General features: G+C 45.9%; 1 protein-coding gene across 1 annotated transcript; it reads left to right on the top strand.

Annotated features, from left to right (window-relative positions):
* The first annotated feature begins 83 nt into the window (after nucleotides 1–83).
* Nucleotides 84–8,056, top strand: LOC136784976 (uncharacterized). The gene is made up of 5 exons (XM_066745952.1): nucleotides 84–125; nucleotides 273–484; nucleotides 754–853; nucleotides 4,605–4,875; nucleotides 4,967–8,056. Exons 1-5 carry the CDS (start codon nucleotides 84–86, stop codon nucleotides 5,233–5,235), a joined length of 894 nt encoding a protein of 297 aa, XP_066602049.1. The 3' UTR covers nucleotides 5,236–8,056.
* The last annotated feature ends 7,237 nt before the right edge of the window (nucleotides 8,057–15,293 follow it).

The raw sequence follows: 15,293 nt of genomic DNA, 5'->3' as shown, positions 1-15,293 counted from the left end.
TACTTTTCTTTCTCCCTGTAGCATTTTTTCTCAAGGTTCAGCATCGACGAGGCACGTTGCGCAGGGACGGGAGAAATGGAGAAATGGGGGAAAAATTGAAGATTTACAATGTCCAGAGGGGGATGGTGAGTGGAGGTTGGTGGGGGGGGGGGGGGGGGAGTGCACTTCTCGGTACAGCCGCACTCTTCAGGGTCTACTTTTTCCCGTTTCGAGCCGGCGAGATTTTTCGATCCTACGACAGATTTACGTGGACGTTCTCTGGCCTATCGCAGGACCAATGGGAGAATGCGAGGGAAAAGCGAAGCGATCGAGTGACGAATGTCAGAGCACGCGGCGGCGGCGGCGACTGTTTGAAAAGTGACGGCGAGTCGGAGATGTTTTTGATATTCCGGCTACGTCGCGCGTCCAAAGTATCCCTCCTCCTCCTACTGCAGCGGCGAGAACCGGGAAGCGCGACGCGACTTACCGACCACGAAGACCATTCGTATGGGCGACTTTGCTGTACGTGGGGACGAGAGGAGGTGGGGGGGGGGGGGGGGAGACCAAACTCCGGATAAAGAGCAACCGGAGACTCTCTCGAAACGCATTCTGAATTCATTGAATATAACATAAGATTCCTCCGACTTACCCTTCTTCTTCTTCCCTCTTCTCAACTTTTAACCAGAGACTTGACGCGCGTCTATATCTACGTATGTACACCCGTGTATAGCCTCTCTTCCTCCAACCGATCGTTTCTTTTCGTCTGTTTCACAGATTTTTCTACCTGTACCACTTCTCCTTCTACGCTTACCACTATCGATTCAATGGACAGTACAGTGGCTTGGCACTCGTCACGTCGTGGCTCTTTATTCAGGTAAGTCTACATATATATATATAGATATATTCATACGCCCGTATATGTATAGTTTTTTGTAGAGCAGCTGCATGTTAATCCCTGGAATATCAACGAGTTTCGTGGCAAGGGGCAGGGGAATGATCTCGCGGAATAACGACGAGAGAGGCGGAAAGTTATTTGAAAAGTGGAAAAGTATTATGACGAGGCAGGAAGGAAACGGAAGTCGGAAAATCAGTGCATCCCCCGCGCGTCCCACCCCTCTCGAACCAATCTCACCTGCCAATTATTAATGAGGAGAGCTGCGAGAGCCTCTCCTCCCTCCCCCCCCCCCCCCCCCCCCCCCCCCCCCCCACCACCACCCAGCAAACTCTCCTCCCGAACCAACAGAAACACAATTTTCATTCTTCCTAATAACTCTGTCCGAAGAGAATATTGCTGTGGTCACGTGACACACACTCTCTCTCTCTCTTTCTCTAAGAAAAACTTTGCATCGATTTTCGTACATAGCCTTTGAGAAACACTGCAGTTTTCTTCCTTTTTTTCATCAATCTCCTCGTCGATTATCAACGAGATGCTATTTTCCGTAAATCACGATTGTGAACCAAGTTTTAAGAGCAAACTGTTACGAAAAATGTTATACATCCAGAGAGTATTATATACAGAGTGTCCCCCACGAACGATGGCCATGCGCCAATAATACCATGGAATAGTTGAGAAAAATCTCGGTAAAAGAGTTGCAAAGACTTTTTTCCTAGCACCCTTGGTTAAAAAGTTATTTGCAATTAAAGATTATCGATTATAGTAGTTCCTTTTTTAAAGAGGAAGATTGTTTTGGTCGCGTTACGCGAGGCCAGAAAGATTCTGCGAATTAGAATACCAAGAAAAAACACAAAGCCAAACATCTACTTGAGCCTTGTGTTTATGTTTTGATTGTTTTTATGGCGCTCGCACTCGAAGCTGCCGATCGGCCTTGAACCACTCGAATAGTCTCGAGTGGATGTTTGGCTTTGTGTCTTTCTTAGTATTCTAATTCACGGAATCTTAGTATTTTTGGCCTTTTATGATGCGCGCGACCAAAACAATCTTCCTCTTTAACCGTTTGACTGAGCGCTGAGGAGCGCTATCGCGCTCTAGTGAGTTTATTGTATGAAAATTGTTTTACATATTTCCCCATACATACACGCAATTAGTGCCGCAGTTTTGGCATATGTCCGAAGAAATACGTCAGTAGCCAAACGGTTAAGAAAGACTACTGTAATGGATAATCTTAATTAATTGCAAATAAATTTTGAAGCAAAAGTGCTAGCAGAAAAGTTTTTACAAAACTTTTTTACTTAGATTTTCGTCCACTATCCGATGGTATTATTGGCACGGCCATCGTTCCTGCAATGGGATACCTTGTATATATGCATTCAGCATTTGTATGTTTATTTCTTTTTAATGCAGTATAATTCCATCGAATTTTATCTACACTATAAACCGAGTAGAAGCATCGTTGGGGTTCTCTCTTCAAGCTCTTCCATATATATGTATATAAATTATCAGTGATGAGCAGCTCGGTTTGTCCCACGAGAAGCAAACCAACCAAAACTGTTGAATTCTTGAAAATTATCGAGGAAATACGCTGTCCGCTCACGTGGCTGGCTCCATTCTACCGAGCGTTTCAAATTATTCCCATTGCATCGATTTTCTTGCCTGTCAGCAGCATATTATCCTCGGAATATTCCTATACAGGGATGTCAATGACAGAGAGGGAGAGAGAGAGAGAGAGAGAGAGAGACTCTCTTGTAACGAAACAATAATTCGTTGCAACACACAGCAACAGGTAGGAAAGGATTTTGCGCTTCGAGTGCAAGTTTCTTGCGCGGGATACGCCGCCAGTTTTTCCTTCGGAGTTTGGCCCGCTTGCACACACAGCCTGCCACTCTCTCTCTCTCTCTCTCTCTCTCTCTCGCCTCCGTGTGCAGGCATATGTATGTGCATATACCAGTGAAGCTAGATTCTATTTCGTACAGGTTATAGGATAAAATTGGATTTTCGCAGCACAGAGTCACACATACACATGTATATATATATATATATATATATATATCGGTGTCTCGCGGCGTGTAATCATCGATGCTCTCGCGCAAGTGACGCCGCGGGCCTCGATCCAATTGCCTCTCCCTCCCCCCTCTCTCACTCTGACCAGCCCCTACCATAGCCTCCCCTGGAGAAAGAAGGAGCGACGCGATTGAACCGAATAGCCTGTGCAGATTTTCTCCGAGGCGAGGCACCAACAACAAGAGCCCCACAGCGGGCTCTCGCGAATCTCGATCCCCCTCCCTCTCTACGCAGCCGTCGCGTAAATTCCTAATCCCGTTATCCAACCCACCAATTATTCTTGCTATCCCGGATGACCGATACGACCCAATTTGTCCAACCGATCAACTTCCGCTGTGCGCGCTACACACATACATGCATATGGAGAATGCTCTGCCTCTGCACATCTCTCCCCCCCCCCCCCCCCCCCCGCCCCCCGAAAACACTCGGCAAATCTCTATAGTTATATACAGCTAGCACGAAATTGATTGTTGCAGGAGGAACGATTAATCCGAGCTAGTGTCTCTTATAGTTGTTTGAGAAATAGATGCGTCAATAGAGACGAATAGACCTGGCACTCTCTATATATATATATATATATAGTATACCTATATATAGTGGTGAAGATGAGAGTTGAGATAGAAGGACGGTGGATAGAGTGACAGAGGGGGAGAGTGGAGCAGACGGAAAAGGAAAATATCGAATATCGAATATCCGAGTAGTGGCTGTTCACGGGGGGTACATTCAGAGAATATGGAAAATAGATATCTCTCTCTCTCTCTCTCTCTCTAGATCTCTAGACGGTTCTGTGGACGACGTGAACCAAATGGCTATTGGCTACTCTCCCTCTTAGAAAGTCAAATAATGGCCAATAGTTCCAAGCTTACGCATTTCATTTTACGGTACGATTGAGAAAAACTTCCTTAGCCCCTCTCCTCCCTCCGGATCTTTCATTTTTCCTCTCCAAGACCCTCGCGGCTTTCGGTATATATATACACATATATCTGTGCACGCGCGCATTACTCGAAACTCGTTGAAATCTTCGTACGTCGATTTTTCTCTCGTCCGCGCATGAAATGATTTTTGCATCAACAGGTGAAAATGTAAAAATCCCCTAGTTGGATTTGTCGCGTGCAGCATGTATGCGAGATGGAGAAATTATAGGAGGAGGGATTTCCAGTTGGGGTTAGTTCTCTTTGGAAAATTGCATACTACTTCCTAACTTCTCTCTCGTTGCCAGAGATCTTTCGGACGTGAAATAAAGTGTAGGGACTAAGGAAGGCAAGAGTGTGCGGGTGTGTACACGTATGGAAGAGAGAGAGGGAGAGAGGCCGTCCAGTAAATCTATATGGAAATTTGGTAAATTCGTTGTGTGTCAGCGGCCCTTTTGTGTCTCGTAACTCGTAGCGGATTTTATCCACCGCACGCGCGCGTGCGTGCGCGATCGGCCTTCTATAATCCCTCTTTGTCTTCCTCTCTCTCTCTCTACATATTTACCGTAAGCGCGTATGTGGCCGCGTAAACCGAATGAGATTTCAACAATTTGCCCCAGCTCTCAAGTGGCGCGCGCATATCGGGTCTGCATTAAAATTGCCATTTTTCCTGATAGCGATAAGAATAATAAAGATAAAAAGGAGAAATGTATAGGGATAAAATTGTTTATTGTGTGTGCCTTCTCTGGTCGTAGCACTCGATGCTGTACTTTTTCCACCATTACGAGTTGCCAGCGATTCTTCAGCAGGCGCAACTACAGCAGCTTCTCTTCAGGAATCATGGTCAACAGGCAGCAGCCGGACCAAGGGCCCAACAGTGGCAACCCAGTAGGCCATTCTCGACGAATCCACCGAACATAAGTCAACTCTTGCAGATCGTACGGCAATCGGAATCGACGAGGAGGCCGGAGGAGTCGAGTACACCCGCTTCGGAGGCCCGAGCGTCGACCAGTTCCTCTTCCCTCGGTGAGAATCCTTCGCGTAATTTAGACTATGCTCGTCTTTCTCTCTCTCTCTTTATGCATATTTACAAGGAGAGGTTTCTTGTATCGTTCAGAGACCGAAAGTACATCCCAAGGTGCATCGGAAGCAGCAGCAGCAGCAGCAGGAGGAGGAGGAGGAGGAGGAGGCTCGAGCAGCAGCACCAGCAACGAGACCTCGTCGTCGAGTAGCGAGCAAATTGGTCAGCAGGGAGGGGGAGGGGGAGGAACACCGGCAGACTCCTCGACAACCGAAGAATTCGAAGTGATCGAAGCTGCCGCCACCGAGAGCAACAGCCGAAACGATCGAACAGCCTCCTCCCACCAGTCATCCGAGAGCGAATAGCTTCTTTCTCCGCGCGTTCCTCGATCCTTTTCTTCTTCTGCTTTACTTCTTGTCTTTATACCAGTGTGTGTGTGTGTGTGTGTGTGTTTGTGCGTAGTTTATCGAAAACTGAAGCTATTCCGCAGAATGGATGTACCCGTTGCATGGCCGGATGAACGGCGACGGTGAATGGGAAGGAGGATGCGACGAGCGGTAGAACTTCTTTTGGCCGCGCATCTCCGATATAATAATAATGATAACGATAATGATAATGTTCTTGGAGCTAGCGAGAATCGCGAATAATCCTCTGTGACGAGTTTGCCAATAACGCGTCCATTTCATTCTCCATTATATCAGCAACGATCAATGGGTCTTTCCATTCAGTTTTAACTCGGTTAAACTGCAGCAAATACTGAAAATTCTCTGCGCTGCTGCGCGCGGATAGAACTCGGGGCAATTATCCAATCTACCCTGCAGGTAGGTGAATATATTGCGTAAAGCTGTGCTTGCGTAACCGTCGCGGAGAAGCGGCGCTACATTTGCACGACGACGACGACGACGAGAGGCGTACACAGGGCGATTTTCAGTGCCTTTGGATAAATTACAAACGCGAGGGGGAGGGGAGGGGGGGGGGGGGGGGGTGGCGGCGGCATCGCACGCGGACGCGCGTCATCGTGTGTGACGAAGCTCGCGAGACAGATTATACAGTGATTGTCGAAGAGAAATTTTCCATCCTTCGGTTCTCACACCGTGAAATACTTTGCTTTCTTTCCTTCTTTGTCGCTACCGCGTTGTGTGTGTTATACATATAGCTTTGACCTCGTGGTCCATTTGCTCGCACGCACGATTCCGCAAGTGGTCGCGCGCGAAGGAGCCTCGTCCATCTTAACGCGGCTTCCAGGATATCTCGAGGATTATTTATCACGTGGAATTTCCTTGATCGACGTTCAGCCCCTATATAACAGCCCCTGCGCTGCTGATTTCAAATCTCTCCCTCAAGATGGAGCTGAGAATGTGTACATAGAAGAAGCTCCGTGTGGCATAATACGCAGGATTTAAAGATAAATATTGCGAGATAAGGATAGTTACGTAATCAAACCAATGGGTAAACTTAAGCAAGTGCATAATTCTCATTTGTGAATTCTCCTCGGATCGTCTTAGTCGCTTGCCAGTAATTTTGTGTAGCGGCCTGTACAGAGGACTGCGCGACGAGAAGCTGGCTGAAATTAAAGTCCGAGACACAGTGCGTGCTCGTGAGGAAAGATTAGGGTTAATGGTAAATACTGTAATATACACGAATTCGATCTAATTGTAAGCTATGTTGGCTGCGAATCGAGCGGGCAACAATCGTCTTTGTACAGCAACGACCTTCTCCAAATTTGCTTTTGTACAGAACTCTTACGAATCTTATATACTATATCTACGTAGAATAATTTTATTGGTGACAGATATATATATATATATATTATAAGAGGTACTTATATATATCCTCGCGGGCCTATCGATATTCCAAGCTGAGCGTTTCAAAACCACCACTCTATACACGTGTATATATATATGTGCGCATATACAGTGGACCGGAAGAACCTCTTCTGCTCTGGCATCAAAATCCTTTGGAATTTTCTACAGCATGATCGTTCGTTCGAGGATTCTCTCGGTAAAATTTCAATAGCGTGCGTTTCCTTTATTTTTAATCCCTCTATATACATGCAGGAGAAACTACGAGTTTCTTCTCCCTGTTGAATGGAAGGAACAATCTCGATAAATGTGGCTGATGCGGAGAGTGCGAGAGCTCTAGGCTTCGATTATTCTTAGCTACGCGAAACGTGCGCACGATACGTAGACAAATATTTATTACTCCATGTATTCATCGCGGTGTATGTACGCGCGCCACAGATTTTCCAGCGGAGAATCGAGAGGGAATGTTAGTGGCGAGTCTACGATACGTGCTCGAGGGACACACCTCTCGAGAAGAAAGATGCCGTCTCTCGCGATGAAACAGGGGGAGGAGAGAAATGGAAATTGTTACAAATAGTATATATATATATATATATACATATATCGAATGCGTATTTCAAACTTGTGAATCGATCATTGTGTAAAATGTCTTGTACCATTTATTTTACATAAGCGTCTATATTGTGGTTGTGTACATAGCGCGCGCGCGCTCTGTTATTATATATAATATACAATATACATACATGATTATATATATATATATATATATATATATATATTAATGCGGTTAGAGTGGTGTACGATCGTTACAAACTAAAATTCTTATTTTCATTACCGTTATTTACCACCGGTAACGCTGATGTTATTATCGCTCCAGGCTGAGAGAAATAAATGTAAAGAGGTCTTGCGAGAAAAAAAAAAAAAAAAAAAAAAGAAAAAAATAAGAAAAACACAAAGTCAAACAAAATTCTCATTTCAAGCATTTTTATCTCATCCGCGTAACGCGGCTCTCCAGCTGTTCTCCGGTAGATCCTGCCAGCGATCGATTACCTTCGAAGGATCTCGATGAGGAAAAAATGTGAAAAGCAGGAGACTCTTGGAAGGAGCACGATAGACGCGGCGCGTCTCTCAACAGTTGGAAACAGATGTTTGCAGCATTGTTATTCACAGGAATGTACGGATGTCCGTCTGTCGTCTATAAGACACGGGTTGGAGGGTTCAGGTAAGAGAGACGGAGGTGGGGGGAGAGTGACTGTAGGAGGTAGTAAGATTTAAAAGTGATTCTCTCGTAGGATTGGAATTGATTGTCTCGGGGGAGTAGGAAGGCTGGGTGAGACGCGAGGAGGAGGATGAGCGTTACGTGCATGGACGGTAGGCAGGGTGGGTGGTGGTGGCCGTGTCGATGGCAGACGGAGAGGCGGACGCCAGCAAACCGAAATAGACAAATAGGCGTGGATACCTTGGAGGGAATCAAACAGGTGGCCCCCGTCCCACACACCCCTCCCCCCCCCTCTCTCTCTCTCTCTCTCTCTCTCTCTCCTCGGTGCCAAGCTCTACGCGCGATTTAAAGACACGTTCGGGGACACGACGCGACACGATTTATTTCCATTAAGAAATAATTACGACCGAGCTCTACCGCTCTACATAGAAACCCTAACACACCCCCAGCTGCACGAATCCCCCGCAGCTGGAAAGCACCACCGATTGCATGGAATTAGAAGAGAAGGGGGACTCTCTCGCCGTGCAGCTCTGATAAAACCCTAAATCTATGTACAAAATTCCTCCCTCACAAATCTCCCGCACACGTTGCTCCATTTCAGTGATTTCTATCGAATAGTGTTTGTGTGTGTGTGTGTGAGAGACCGATCGACCTCGAATGTCTTTTTTTCGAAGCTCGCGCGCGACTCTCTGATAATTCGTTGATCCATTCTCCTTGATTTAGCGCGCGCAAGTGTCCCTCGAGACGAAAGATGTCAATTATTGTGCCTCGATAAGAATCGAGGCCTCGAATAATAATTCGCACAAGTACGTTAATCGGTAACTATATAGCTTTCGAAGGAAAAATGTTACTATATAGTTTGGAGTGATATACAGAGACTTTGAAGGTCTTTGGAGGCACGGTACGGGATAATTCGCAGCTCGATTCTCGTTAAATTGGTGTGTAAAGGAGGGAGGGGAGGCATCCAAAGTGCTTCCGGATCTGCGCCGGACATCTCGACGAGGTGGAAGTTGGTACGGTGTGTGCGGGCAATTTGGTCGCTTTGCAGGAGACGGCCAAAGTCCGAAACAGCTCGGCGCGGCTTAGCTCGATAGCATTGTTATCTGGAAGCCTGATGAAGTTGGCTCGCCTCTCGGCACAGAGTCCTCGGGGCTGCTACGCGAGCTCAATAGCCCCCCGTGTGCTGCTGGAACAACGTTTCCCAATTTCTCTCGAGTGCCCACGAGTCCTCCCCCCACCATTATGAACCAAGTACAAACCACCCAACATTATCGCTCGCGTTCGGTGGAACGCGCGGCGGCCGTCCCGACTCGTCTCGCTCGTAAATGCCTCTATATATATCTCTCTCTCTCTCTCTCTATATATATACATATATAGAGCCCCGAGAGAAATCACGGTCCACCGGCGTGTCACATCGGTAACGCGAGCAAAACGGATTTTTCCTCCCCCTCCCACACCTCGACCGCCCTTTGGAAAAACAAAGCGCGTAAAAAGATCCTCTTGTCACTCCGAACTAAGATTTACGATCGGGGGGATATATACCTCTCGTTCAGGAATATACTCTGATTTGGCCAAAGCTGCCTTCATTACTATCCATATCAACAGCATCTACTCTTCATTTGTCTTCCTCCTACCCAATTCAATCTCCGAGAAAACTGTTACCGATCTCAAAGTAAAAACCACTGGAAAACCTCGTGGAAGAAACTCGATCATCCTATATATATATATATAGTAGAAAAACTAATTTCATTATAAGAAAGCTCCTGCACATTCTCTCTCTCTCTCTCTCTCTCTTTGCGTGCGTGTGTTTCAGACGCGTTTCGAGCTCGTCCTTGGAAAGTTAATTACTCCGCGAGTCTCGTATATGTATATATAGTGTAAAAAGGGGGAGATTTGCTATTGGCCGTGTTTTCGCTTTTGTGTTGGGCAAAGCCGGCGGCGCGCGCGAGGCAGCTCCGCGTCCGTCCTAAGGGGGGAAGGGGCAAGAAAGGGAGAAAGAAAAAAGGGTGATTAACCGCGCGCGCGCACACAGCTGTTTTGCTATGTACTGTGTGTATGTATGTACCACTATATAGGCAAGTGGGGCCAATCATACGGTTTGTGCAGCCAAACTGTTATGGCGCGCGTGCTCGCCTCGCCTCGCCGCACGCTTCTCCTGCAATCGACAGTCCATTGTTTCGTCGGATAAGCCGTTTTTATTAAGCTCGGATGATTATTGGAGGACGCGGAGCATCGGCGGCGCCGTGGACGATGGCGTCGTCGTCGTCGCCGCCGTCGCGTCGCGTCGCGTCGAGCCGAGCCGGGACAAGATCGATCGGAGCGCCTGTCATTAAGGATCTCGCTACCACCAATCTTCTCCCGCGTGCCACGTTCCATTTTCCATCAATCGTCCACTCTCTCTCTCTCTCTCGATCATAATTAACGCGTTCCACGACGATTCTTAGTTTGATGATTTCAAGGGTGTGTGTGTGTGTGTGTGCATGCGGGGAGAGAAATTATTTCTGGGGGGAGGGGGTGGGTGTTGCACGAGGGTAGATGGACGCACACACGCGCCAAGAGAAAGCCTCTGCCCCTGCGGCTAGCCAATCAAATAAAGTAGTCCGAGGTTGCTTTGCCAGATGCAAATTTGGACCCCCGGGCTTTGCCCCCTCCCCTCTCGCGCATCACCACGTTCCAAATCTCCTCCCACCCTCATCCTTCTCATGTTAACACCACCCTCTGATATCTCAGCGGCGCTCTCTACTACTACCACAAACCTCCCGGGACTCCCAACTTTTAAACCACCAGCAATATCTTTTATTTTCACACCTAAACTCTCTCCACGCTCTCTACCCATATATGTATATGTATATATACACACTGGCAATCAAACTACTCGAGTCTCTCGAAATCAAAATCCAAATTGGACTCTGGTTCAAACTACTCTCTTCTGCCGAATGAGAAATCATTCTTTTTCATGATTTTTTTCAGTCACGAGTCTATTTAGAGTAGTGTGTAAACATCTTCTTAAAATAAAAATCAATCCCCGTAACTCTGGTAAAGCTTCTCTGCTCCTCTATCCAACTGAGATAATTGCTATCGAGGATTCCACTAATTTCCTCAAGAATCGAACGTGATACTGAAATCGTTCGACTGTAATAACAATGATAGTTGGGATTACCGGAGCGCGCGATGTACGTAGTATGAAAATATATAATAAAAATATAAGAGAGAGAGAGAGAGAGAGAGAGAAATAAAAGAGTGGCGAATGGTGGATAGCGATAATGACGCGATGATATAATAAAGAGGTCTCCGAAGGGCAAAGATATTGTATAGGGAAGTATAGCGATCGAGCATATCGAATGACCGATTAACGAGAATTTAGCGAGCGACGTTGCCCCTCGTAATTATGATTCGCTGAACCGACAATCGCGACTATATATACACATCCGACGAATGCAACATTTTCATCGGCCATGCTACGTATATCTGATACGTGCGCGCACGCATACGCATGTATAACGCACGTATGGAAAAATAAGTGGCTGCGGCACATGCATGCACACACACACACACACACACACATTGGGATCGACTAGCCGGTGGAAAAATAAAGTAGAGTAATTCGGTAGGGTCAACCAGTTATAAAATCCTGCAGTGGATTTGGGGCCGGAGGGGATTGAATATACAAATCGTGCAGAGTCACGATTACACGTGGCTGAAACGTGCCGAGCCATTGATTCCGGATTTCGCAATTTATTATCGTTAGGCGCAGAAATAGTGCGGAGAAAGGAGGAGGATTTGTCAGGAGAGGGAGCACGAACGAGAGCAATTGTGAAAATATTAAGAATCTTGCCAGAGGCGCGCGCGCGCAACCCCCCCCCCCCCCCCCCCTCCCCCGACACTTGAAAAATATTGCCCAACTTTTCTCCCAAGAAATAAACCAAGCCACGATGAAATATCCCATGCACGTTAATTTGTCACAAGTTGAAAAATTGCAATTTCTTTTCTTTAACTTGATACATATATATATATATATATGTATAGATATAGTAGCGGATATCGAACGAGCGGTAGCTATAGTGTTTGCCAGAGTTTAATCATAGTCCAATGGAGTGGTGTTACAGCGAATCGAGTCGAACACGTTGATTATTGCTTGATTAACGCGTGCTCTCTCACCGTGATCCATGCAGAGGGAGGGAGAGAGAGGTTGTGGTGGTCCGTGCAAAGACCGCCGCGCGAGTCCCGGCAGAATGCCAAAAGTCACAGCAGATTCGAGGCAGCATCGGCTAATGGCTAATAGCTCATCTTATTCTCAATTATTATCCTACGCTATCGGAGTTAAACTATACATGCGTTTATATCGTATACGGATCAGCGAGAAATAATCCTCGCAGATGTACTCTCCCCAAGACGTCTCTCGAACTCTATGTATACACGCACACACACACACACACAACGAATGGTGCTCTAAAATCATTTCCTTCTACTTATCGATACTATATTTGTTATAAAGAAAGGAGTAGTGCGATGATTGATGAAAAAAAGTGTCAAATGCAGGAATACGGATAAACAAGTAGTACAAATCGACCGTTTATCGGAGACATTCAGTGTTTCTCTACTTGCAATAGCTAGAAGACATCTCGCCTGATTTACCAGTGCAATGAATAATTTCGCTAAGCCTAGTCCCACTTTGCTCCATCTTTTTATTCCTCCAGTGCTATGCATGTATATAGGTATATAGATTGAATATTCCTCTCGATGGAAGTGCACGACGCTCTATAATCCAACTTCCGGCTGAGGCGTCCCTATATACAGATACAGCAGGGAAGACACTGATCGTGAGATGAATCAGTTTACTCTCTCGGCGCGCTATTCGCCAGAGCCGAGAAATTCAATCGCGAGCAGGAGAGCAAGAGAAAAACTATTAATCGAATCATTGGGGGTTCGCGCGAAAACCAAAATTATCCGCAGAGAGGAAGGAACAAAGTGGGGAATAAGAGTAAGGTGAGGTGGGGGGGAGTGATGGCATATAACGAAGAAAATCTGAGGAGACTCTGGGAAAATTGATTCTTTTTTCTGGAGAGCATTCGCTATTAGTATTATATTGCCTATACTATTATATATATATATATAGGTATACATGCACACAATACCGAGTTAAGTGACTATAAAGTGCAGACCGACGAGTGCGAGCGATACTTTTGATGTAGGGAAGCAGGAAATTTTCTTGGGGATTGACGGATCGCTTAGAAAGGTGTGGAGGGGGGGGGGGGGGGGGGGAGGGGGAGGGAGGGTGATGGTATGGGATCTAGGTTCCAGATAACAATCCAAATATGCAGAAGCGCAGTAGCCCTAATTGAATGCGAGCCAGGCAGGAGAGATGGAGAGAGAGCAGCTGCATCTCTCTCCTCCTTCTCCTTCTCCTTTCGTCCTGTAGGATTAAAGAGATGGAAGGGGCACGGGGGACCCGCATTTCGTAGCCTCTCCCTCCCTCCAGCTGGATTATTCGCTTATCGGTTCATTGTGGATTCCTCTTGTCCTTTATGAGGGTCGCCCACCTCCCTTGCATGCTAAACACGCTTCTCGCTATTTTCACCCTTCGTTCTTCAACTCGTTTTTCCAAAGACTCCTCCAAATTTCTCTCTCTCTCTCTCTTTTTTTTCTCTTCTTCTTTATACGTATATGTAGAACGAGAAAAACTCTCGCGATAAATGATCGGACGAGCGTGTCCAAAGGAATTCTTCTCGTCAAGGTTACCTTTTGCTCGTTCCGTATATGTACCCATAGAGTGCATAGATTGACTTTTGAGCAGAGAGAGAAAGAGACAGAGAGAGAGAGAGGGATATTCGCGCGTGTCTAATACGTATAGTATACGCCATTCCTGCAGGAAAACGTTAATTATGCTCGAACGTTTGACTCAAATTGCAAAACTATCTTCCACTGTTTACTCGGGCCTTTCAATCAAGAGAAACGAATTATTATAACGCATGCAAACACTATCCCTTCGAGATTAACGCTCCTCCTACGTCATCATCTCTCTCTCTCTCTCTCATTTACCTTTTACCCTAGATCCATTTCTATAATTATCTGCCTCTCGATTCTTCTTGGATTTTCCATTTTCCAGGAGCCTCCTTCTGAATTTTCTTGAAAAGAAGAAAAAAAAAATTCAAAGTACCTATACATGTATATAGATAGTGCGCGCGGACTAGAGACGATAAAAATGAATATCGAGTGAATTTATTTACTGACACTTTTATTAAGAAACTTTGAAATTCCGCCAGAGAATGTCGGGGCTGATTCATAATTTCGTCGTTGCGTTGAAAGTTCAACTAACTGAGCGGGGCTTAATCAGAAATGACAAGAGTTCGATGAGGTAGCAGGAAGAATGGAGCGTCGAAAAGAAATATGCTGGAAAAGTGAAATACACAGAGGGGTAAAGGGGCGGGGAGATGATAGCAGGTCAAGGAGGGTGGTGTGTTGGCGAAAAGCAAGAGGGGACTAAGGAGGAGGAGGGGGAATTCGCGTGATCGGCTATGCGTAAAATTATTCGAAAACTTATTATTCTTGCGCCGCCAGTGGATCTGTGGCTATGGCAACGAGGGTTCCTATGAAAATTAATACGCACTCGGAAAACAGAGAGGTTTCCTCCACGGATCAAAGGCATTCCTCCCTACTAAGCAAATCATCCCCATCCCCACCCCCAACCCTCTTACCAAAAATCTTAACCCTTAACTGTACCATTTTATCCGAATCTCAAACTTTTCACTCCCTTCTATATCCATTAAATCTCTTGTGCTTTCCCCCGATATTCGCCAAACCCTTCTCTCTCTCCCTCTCTCTCGTCTAACGAACAGTGTTCGACCACTTGTCATCGCGTTCAAAGTCAAATGGAATTTTCCAACGTCTACTCGTTGACTCGATATATTTCAAAACGTTTCACATCGAATGTATACTGTATACATATAGATATACATAGCTCGAAATTTGTCCTTCTTTCCTGCGATTCGCAATTGTTATTATTATTATCAGTGATATATGTATAGGGAAAGAGAGAGAGAGAGAGAGAGAAATAATTCTGATGGGAATTTTCATATGTAGGTGCGGATGCATGTCGAGGATCCTCGTTCGCTATTTGTTCTCTCGCCGCACCTATATGTATTTATATATATATATATATATATAAACCGTCCAATTTCGCGTTATACGCCTAATCTGGCCTTCCGGGGGATGATTTATCATGGATCGTGGCTTTTCACAGGCGTGGAAAAAGTTTAGCTCCGTTTCACGCATGGATAACCTTCGGAGTTTATCAGTGTACGGCAGAAGCCACAGCAACGCCGCGTCGCTTATTTATTTATATACCGAGTTACAACCTTTCGACCTTCCCCCCTACATTATCTTTCGCCATTTCTCCCTTCTG

The sequence above is a fragment of the Prorops nasuta genome, unplaced genomic scaffold, assembly GCF_024137725.1.
Source record: "Prorops nasuta isolate Cenicafe-Biocafe unplaced genomic scaffold, Cenicafe_Pnas_1.2 PNAS00110, whole genome shotgun sequence".
In the NCBI taxonomy this organism is placed as follows: Eukaryota; Metazoa; Arthropoda; class Insecta; order Hymenoptera; family Bethylidae; genus Prorops; species Prorops nasuta.
Note: the sequence above shows the minus strand (reverse complement) of the source record. Positions and strands in the feature narration are given on the sequence as shown.